At 41.2% G+C, this 9502-nt stretch overlaps 1 protein-coding gene across 1 annotated transcript in view; it reads left to right on the forward strand.

Annotated features, from left to right (window-relative positions):
* Nucleotides 1-2135: 2135 nt before the first annotated feature.
* The window catches only part of OXR1 (oxidation resistance 1), a 461315-nt gene continuing 453948 nt past the window's right edge, over nucleotides 2136-9502 (forward strand). The window contains exon 1 of the mRNA XM_014519136.2: nucleotides 2136-2218. Coding sequence (XP_014374622.1) covers nucleotides 2202-2218 — 17 coding nt within the window. The 5' untranslated portion in view covers nucleotides 2136-2201. The remainder of the gene's footprint in view (nucleotides 2219-9502) is intronic.

Consider the following 9502-nt stretch of genomic DNA (forward strand, 5'->3'; position numbering starts at 1 on the left):
GAGGCTTTTGAAATTCCCGGCCAGGGAGCTTACTTCAAAGTGAGCATTTTAGAAACTGACCGTAATTCTAGATGCCCTGATTAGTTGTGATAAGGAGAAAGGAAGGGACGTATTCATTGGGGGTATGTGAAGTGGGCCATATTTTATTTGGATTTGGCCTGATTAACTGATTCAGATTACTGACCTGATTTCAATTCGAGCAAATCTAAATCTGAAGATTCGAGGCTGATTCGGAGAATAAGCAATTCGGCCATAGACAGCTTTAAATATTTTTTCTTCATACCTTGAGATACTAGGTGTGGCTTGTGAACGCTGAGATAGTGGGGTGGATGGAGCATCCCACAGGAGTGCGGGGGTAGGGAAGGGGGTCCGTCGCGTGCTTGGCAGCAGACCTGGAAGTGCACCAGAAGTGCTTCTGGTCCACTTCCGGGTCTACTGCCAAGCACACGACGGACCCCCCTCCCTACGCCCGCACTCCTGTGGGACGCTCCATCCACCTGACTATTTCAGTGTTCACGAGCCACTTAGTACCTTAAGGTATGTAGAAAAAAACATTTTAAAGCTGTCTCTGTCTGAATCATCAAATCTCTCCGAATTGATTCGGAGGTTATGATTTTGATTTGGGAGAGTTTTTAAGAGGTCTCCTGATACTATTTGGATTCAGAGATTCCAAGGGATGATACGATCAAATGGTCACGAACTCTGCTGCCACCATTTCAGGCTGACATAAGGAAGAACTTCTTTACTGTCCGAGCCCCCAAGGTTTGGAATAGACTGCCGCTGGAGGCGGCTCCGGCACCCACTTCGAATGCCTTCAAGACACTTTTGGATGTTTATCTTGCTGGGATCCTATGATCCCTGCTGATTTCCTGCCCCTGGGCAGAGGACTGGACTCAGTGATCCTTCGGGGTCCCTTCCAGCCCAAATGTCTATGAAATCTATGAAAATTTGGCTGCTAAATTGGGCCAAATCTCTGCCGAATCAAATCGGTGACCGAAGCTTCGCACAGCCCTAATGTTCATCGTTTGCTTATATTTTATGCTGCTTACCAAGGTATACATTTCTGGTTCTAGGAGAAAAAGAGTATGGAAAAGAAGAAAGGTCCCCTTCATTTTCTCTTTTCAGCTGTACAAATGAAATAGCTGTGCTGATTAAAAACACATAAATACTGCAAGAGAACAGGATAGAGATGAAAATGTCACTGCCCAAATAAAACTCATGGCTTTAAAATCCACTGCTTCCTCAGGTGGCTATAATGAGACATTTTACCTGGAATGGCATAGAGATGTTTGTACTAATATGAAGTTCCCTCAAGCAACCTCTGAATTTAGGACAGAGTTTGTAGCCAAAATTGTCCCACCTGTCAAATCATGTAATCACTATTTCTTCCAAATGAATAAATGCATTTGCATTGAGATTGCATATTGCTCATTGTTTTCTTCTATATAAATAAAAGAAAAAACTTAAGAGTAATTATTTTGTAGCTATACCTTTTTGTCATGAACAGAACTTTTGGGAATTTTAGTAGCATTAAAGTTATATCAACTTTTTCAATTTTTATATAAAAATATAGACTATCGGTGTCCAGTTCCTAAGCGACTTCATTTGCCTAAGGGTTGTCTGTATTACAAAGCTCCTGCAGCTGGAACTTTGCTGGATTAGCTATTTTGGCTGAACCTCCAAGTGGAGATACTGTATCTACAAGCAGAAAGGATTTTTCTTCTACCTTAACTATATCACCACCTCAAATAATGAAGCTAAAATGAAAAGAAAACCCTTTTTCTTGATATATCGACCTCTGCATTAGGGGTTTTGCTTTGTGATCATTTCATTCATCAGGCTGACATAGCTACGGTGGCAAAACTGTAGTCTAAACCTTGTAAGAGAATTTTTTTTAAATCAAAGGTTTGTTTCAGTAGTAATACTTAATAAATAGACTCGGGTTTTGGCTGTACATCAACATGAATTTATTTGTTATCTGTATGTATTTTTATATTTAAAATTACTGGTCTTTTTCTCTTTAGATTTAGTAAAAGATATTTACTAGTAAAGATGTTCAGAGTGTTAACATTCATTTTAGCTGCTTAGTTTGAAAAATCTCTCTCTTTCTCTCTCTCTCTCTCTCTCTTTTTGACCAGGACAACTAGACCAGTGTCTGTAGTGCAGCAGTCTCATAAATGTGAAGCAAATCATCCACCATTATGTTTGGCACTAAAAGGTCAGTTTCTGTCACCTTTTCCATCATTCAAAAAATGTACAGTGAACATAACTATGTTGTAGCAAGGCACATAAACTTTTATATATTTTAGTTTATTTGCTGTACAGCCCCTTAGTTCTTTGACTAGGGAACAATTATTATTACCAGTAGCAGCATATGGGCAGAGACAGTAATGCTCTTGGAGCACTATTGGGCATAGACTGCCAATAAATAGAACTCTACTGGTGTCAGAGTGCATCCAGCATATGGTGGGGGTGTAGAAACTAAGTATGACTTCATTTTCATAATAACTCAAACCATCATATTGCTGTCATCTCAAGAGCATTTTCTAAAGCTGCAGTTTTGAGGATTTCCTTTTTATAATTGATTGATTTTTATGGATTGTGGGAAGCTAAAAATCAGGGGAGACCAAATAATACTACTGAATGTAATATGTGTTTCCTACATAATGCTAGAGCAGAACTGATATTAATATTAAAAATGATGAAATAGCATTGAAGTCCTCAAAGCTGTTTTAAAATATTTTATTCTCACACAATGACCTTAATTTCTTCAGCGTTTTCAGGCAATAACAATAACAATTTGGAACTGATTGCTTCATCCAGTGATCTTGAAAGTTTATTCTGTTTATAATTACCTGGATTGTATTTTAAGTGCTGTATGTTAATTCCGTTCCCAGATTCCTGTTGAAAGTTAGTCTATTTTGCTATATATGCTGAGCAAGTTTTTGAGAGACATTAGCAAACCCTGGATACAAGAATCTTTGTCTGTCCTCTCTACCCCAGAGACAGGCAATTATGATACAGACTGTGTCCACTGGAGTGTTCCTTACCTTGTGTAGAAATAAAGAGTAGTTGTTTATCATGGACTGCTTCCAGACTGGTTCCTTAAGTGTATCCATTTTAGGAGTGACAAGCTTAGGTACTTGGCCTCACAACAGTCATTGAGAGACTGTTCAAAGCTTAGGTTCCGTTTGCAGTCATGAAAAGAGTGAAGTACTTATGGATCATGGAGCTTCCTACAGCTAGGCAAGGAGAGACCCTGACCACAGGAGCATGTCTGAAATTAGAGAGAGGTGGACGTTTAAGCATCTGGCTTGAGGCTGCATTCAAGGGCCTCCCTCCACTTAGGATCCAGGTCACCAAGTCCTCTTTGCCTACATCAGCAAGGCTTAGTGATGCCTGCCTTTTGCATAATAGCCTGGTGGTTGGAACACTCTCCCTGGCTAGGGACAGACATTCAAAAAGCCTGAGCCTGAATTTATTCAATCTTCACAAGTTAGTCTAACCTGGCTAGGCTGAACCATTTTGAAAGTGCACAGACATTCCCTCTGGAGTGAGAACATGCAGGCACATGCCTGCAGTCACTCAGGCTAGAAGCCGGGAGGTGCTAGAGCAGCCTTCCCATCTCTTCTATAGTGCTGAGCTGAGGAGGGGGCACGGCCAGGCCCTGGCAGGACACTGATTAGGAAGGGGTTTAAACCTCGGCCCTGCGTGCATGGTCCTAGGTTTTTTCCCCACTCACTGCTCAAGGGGCAGGAATGTTGCCACCCCCCAGCCCTGGATTAGCACTCTGAGGCAAACGGGGGGGTGTGGGGTGCTCACATCTGTTGATGTTACTGACCTTTTCAATCTCTCACCTTGCTTCTTCATACTGTCTGCAGCAAACCTTGACAGGCTAGGGGGTCAGCAGGGAGCTGGTAACACAGTGTTTAGCAGCCCACCAAGAAAACAAAGGCCTCTCTCATTAGCTCAAGCTCTTCTTAAACAGCTTTTCCCAAGGAAGGAACGGAGGGTCATTACCAGCTACCTGTTAATTAGCTCCAAAAAACCCTAAGTGGACACTGTCCTGTCTGCTTTTGTCCTGCCTACCTTTCACAGACCTCTCTCGGCATTAGCTAGCATAACACATGCCTGGGGTCCGTGCTGTGGGAAATGGGAGGCAGGATGGGGAGGGGGGGGAATCCCTGCCTGACCAGTGAGGGGGTGGTGGGACAAGGGAAAGCTAGGTAGACCCTGCTGTGCCTGCAGTCTCCGTTAGAGCTCTGGCTACGGAGCAAAGTGGCAGGACCAGCCCTGTTCTTTGGAGTAGACAGCCCAGCCCAAGGCTGCAGAGTATCAAGGATACTGGGGGACTCTGGTTTAATTTAAACCAGGAAGGGGTCTGAGATGGATATTGCATAAACCGGTTTGACCTAAATCAGTTAAGTCTAATGCTACGTTCAACCAGGTTTATCTTAAACCAGTTTCAGCCATTTTGAAACTGGTTTATGTGCACTGATCTTATGTTCTGTTACAGGTTTAAGCCAGTTTCTGATCACTTAAACTGGTTTATGTGTAATGTCTGTCCCTACTCCAGAAAGTGGGAGACCCATAGCTCTTCCTACTTCCCAGGAGGGTGTCCTAACTGCTAGGCCATAGCGTTCTGGGTGGAGATGCTTTCCATCCCTTCTGTTGAAGCTGGATCACAGGGCTATACACAATGCAAGTTGTGGGGCCAGGAAAGCAACCAAGAGGGAGAATACCACGTTGCACAATTATTAGGGCACGGGAGGGATTAGTTCTAGATTCCAGTTGGTGCTCCCAATCTATAAGTTTTACTTTAGATAATCGTTGGATTTTTTTTTTAAAGAAGCAATAACTATGGGAGGCTTATTTTTCTCTAAAATCTGAAGGAGGTCTAATATTGTATTGTCAATTATCGTACAAACAAATTATCTTTAACAAAATCATAATCTTGACTCAAAGCTGAAACTCTTTTGACACCAAATTGTCAGAGCTACAATGTGCAATATTTACACATGATTTTTTTTTTTAACCTATTGTTGTTTTATATTTAAGATTCAGATTAGAATATAATTAATCTCTGTTTCATCTAGTTCTGGTTTAAATAAAGAAGTTAAAAAGCAATTGTTCCATCAGTTATTTTTCCAAAAGTACAGCTTCTAAGCAAGGAAAATATTTGTAAGCTCCTTTATCAGAAGCTCCACTGACAATGTGAACTGATACTATTAACAAAAGTGACTTCTTGATTTCATTTTAACTTAAGAGGCGATTTAATGACTTTAAGTGCTGAACTGTTGTAAGTGTTTTGCTTTGTCTTGTGTTTCATTCTCATCTTTTTTATCTGCAAATTTCATTCTCATCAAATTTATCTGCAAAAATATTATCATGCAAATTTCTCTTCAGTTAATTTAATCTACAATAGGCACTAACATGAAAATAGCGGAGGTCAGTGTCTTTATTAAATTAATTTTTGATCCAGTTTTTATTTATGCTGCATGCTTACTGCAGTTTTGTAAGAACAGTTTTCTACAACATGACCTATATCATTGCCTTTTGTGGCAAGATCTTTAGATGGATGCTTTTTCTGTGAGTGTTACTTGCAGAAAGCTTAAATTTAATTTAATTGGGCTAAAATGTGTTTTCTCTACCAGTACAAGCTAGATAGTCTGTCCCCAAACCAGTGGGTTCTCAGTTTGGTAGGATTTACACTGTCTACCTTCTGTGGAAAACATGCTGTTTAGGTTTACTCTGTCTGAGGTTGTCCCTTGGCTCCCAAGCAGAGGCCTCACTGAATAGATGGTATAACCCCATGTTATTTAATTCCTTTGGACTCTCTTCCACCTGTTGTGAGGGAAATTCTCCTTAATTACAAGTTCAGGTTTCAACTCCTTCAGTCTGAACCTGAGACTTCATTATAGTGTTGGGGTGGTAGGTGAATAATACCACAAAAGCCAGTTATGCTAATTTTTTTCTTCTTTAGACAACAGAGCAAACTGTAGTGTGCACACTAATAGGAATAATGATAAAACAGTAAAGTCATAAGATATGACATACCTGAAAATTATTACAGATCTACTGAAAATGTTCTCTGGATTCTATATATCTGCTTTTATAATTCTGGAAACAGTTCTCTCAATCAAGCAGATCTAGTGGTGATCGTGAGCATTTAACATCATAACAATATTGCATTCTTTTTCAGACTCTTGTTTTGCATTATTCCTCCCTGCACCTACCTGCATGATTCTCCTAAATTAAATCTTTTCAGTATTCACTGAATTCAGGCAACAGCTGGAGCAGGATAGATGTGTATCTTCATTGCATAGATTATGGAGAGCTGCTGCCTCAGTGGAAGGGAATTGCATGCAACTGAAGGTGATTGCCTGGTGGGATGGTAGAAACTAGATATGAAAGGGGAAAGGTCTCTTTGATGTGCACACATAGTCACTGGCTGCAATAAGCAAAGGGATTTCTTTTTTAAACATTTGCTTTATGGAAATGCATTTATTTAGCATTTAACTTTGTCCGCGAGTATGGTTTTGTGCTGGACAACGAGTATAGGCCAAATCTGTTCCCACTATATGTTGTTTTTTTGTCCAGGCACTCTGGTGTTCAGTAGCACAATCCTTGCAACGTGTTAACATGAAGGTTCTTTGCATTGGTCGTAATGTAAAAATACTGCATAATGACGGGACAGTTGCTCCTCAAAACAAATGTTTTTCTTACCAGGCCGGTGTCATAATCAGCCATTGCTTAAAATATTGCAAAACATTCCATGATTGGGCTTGCAGCCTCAGTGTCTAAGACTAGATGGAAAAATGGACTACTCTCCTCATCCCCCTTTACATTGCCAGGCTGATAATCTTAGTATAATAGAAAAATAGGATGAGAAAGGAACTCAAGATGTGATCCTAATACAGCCTTACTCTCAGGGCAGGATCATTTCAGTTTAAACCATCCCAGGTAATTGTTTGTCTAATCTTATCTTAGACATTTTTAACAATGGAGATTCCACACCCTCTCTTGGTAACTTGTTCCAGTGCTCAACAATTCATAATAATAAAGGTCTTTCTGATATCTGACCTAAATTTCTCTTGTTGCAATTTAAGACCATTGTTCTAAATCCTATTTCCTGAGCTACAAAGAATAATTTGACACTTCTCTTCAGAACCACTCTCCATATATTTTGAAGACTTCTCAAACCCTACCTCTGTCTTCTCTTTCCAAACTAAATAATCCCAGTTCTTCTACATTTTCCTCACAAATCATATTTTCTTGGTTGAATTGCTCTCTGCAGTTCCTGGGCATTTATACATGTACTCGGGGGGTGGGGGAAGAGAAGGGCATGCATTTTTATCGTACAAACAAATTATCTTTAACAAAATCATAATCTTGACTCAAAGCTCTCGCCTGCCAGCTCTTGCCTGATTTAATCAAGTCTGCTCCTATGCGCTGTATGTCTGTCTTAAAGTGACACTTTCTTAAAGCATAGCATCTTAAATGGATAGGTGAGGTCTCACCAGGAATTAAAGATCTTAAGAATCTTTACAGATCTTAAGAATCCCTTACCTTGACTTGCAGATAATAATCTCTTCTTAATACTGTATGCTATTGGTCTTTTGTGCAACAATGATGTACTTTGTTGGTTCATATTCAGTTTATAGCTCACTATAACCACAGGGTCTCTTTCTGTAGTTCTGCAGTCTTGCTAGTCATTCCCTCATCTGTATTTGTGCATATGATTGTCCTGTCCTGATTGCAGATGTTCTACTTATACATCGTTAATTTCATTAGATTAATTTTGGACCATTTCTCCATTTTATCAAGGTCATTCTGAATCCTAATGCTGTTCTCCAAACTGTCTGGAATTCCACCCTGCTTGATGTCATCTGCAGATTTTAAGCGTGTACTCAATCCCATTATCCAAATCATTAATGAAGATGTTAAACAACACCAGACAAGGAGAGACCCCTGTGCAACTCAGCTCAAAACCTCATTCAGATTTTGACATTGAGCCATTGTTAACTTCTTCTTTTTTAATATGATGATCCAACCAGTTACGTAACAACCTTAAAGTACTCCTGTCTAGACAGTATTTCCTCAGCTTACTAATGAGTGTCATGAAACCCAGCATCAAAATCCTTGCTAAAGTCAAAGTATATCACATCTGCTGCTTTCTCTCATGCACAGACACTGTTGCCTTATCATAGGAAATGTGTCATGGTATTATTCACCTACCACCCCAACACTATAATGAAGTCGCAGCTTCAGACTGAAGGAGTTGAAACTTGAACTTGTAATTAAGGAGAATTTCCCTCACAACAGGTGGAAGCGAGTCCAAAGGAATTAAATAACATGGGGTTATACCATCTATTCAGTGAGGTCTCTGCTTGGGAGCCGAGGGACAGCCTCAGACAGAGTAAACCTAAACAGCATGTTTTCCAAAGAAGGTAGACAGGCACCACCTATCTAACTGTCTTCAAGAAAGGGAGGAAAGTGGATCCGGCTAACTATAGGCCCATTAGCCTGACTTCTATCCCGGGGAAGATCTTAGAAAAGTTTATTAAAGAGGCCATCCTTAATGGACTGGCCGACGCCAACATCTTAAGGGATAGCCAGCATGGGTTTGTTGCGGGTAGGTCTTGCTTGACCAATCTCATTTCCTTCTACAACCAGGTGACCTATCACCTGGGCAAGGGAGAAGAGATTGATGTCATATATCTTGACTTCAAAAAGTTTCAATCTGGTTTCCCATGATCGCCTCTTGGAGAAACTGGCCAATTGTTGCTTTGGGTCCTCCACGATCCACTGACTGGAAAATTGGCTCCGGGGTCGGACCCAGAGGGTAGTAATTGATGGAAGTCACTCATCGTGGTGTCCTGTGACCAGTGGGGTCCCCCAAGGCTCTGTCCTTGGACCCATACTGTTCAACATCTTCATTAATGATGTGGACACTGGAGTCAGAAGCGGACTGGCCAAGTTCGCCGATGACACCAAACTTTGGGGCAAAGCATCCACACCAGAAGACAGGCAGGTGATCCAGGCTGACCTAGACAGGCTCAGCAAGTGGGCGGACGAGAATCTGATGGTGTTCAACGCCGATAAATGCAAGGTTCTCCACCTTGGGAAAAAAAACCCGCAGCATCCTTATAGGCTCAGCAGTGCTATGTTGGCTAGCACTATGGAAGAAAGAGACTTGGGCGTCATCATTGACCACAAGATGAACATGAGCCTGCAATGCGATGCGGCGGCTAGTAAAGCGACCAAAACGCTGGCTTGCATCCATAGATGCTTCTCAAGCAAATCCCGGGACGTCATTCTCCCCCTGTACTCGGCCTTAGTGAGGCCGCAACTGGAGTACTGTGTCCAGTTTTGGGCTCCACAATTCAAAAAGGATGTGGAGAAGCTTGAGAGAGTCCAGAGAAGAGCCACGCGCATGATCAGAGGTCAGGGAAACAGACCCTACGATGACAGGCTGAGAGCCCTGGGACTCTTTAGCCTG

The sequence above is a fragment of the Alligator sinensis genome, unplaced genomic scaffold, assembly GCF_000455745.1.
Source record: "Alligator sinensis unplaced genomic scaffold, ASM45574v1 scaffold20_2, whole genome shotgun sequence".
NCBI lineage: Eukaryota > Metazoa > Chordata > Crocodylia > Alligatoridae > Alligator > Alligator sinensis.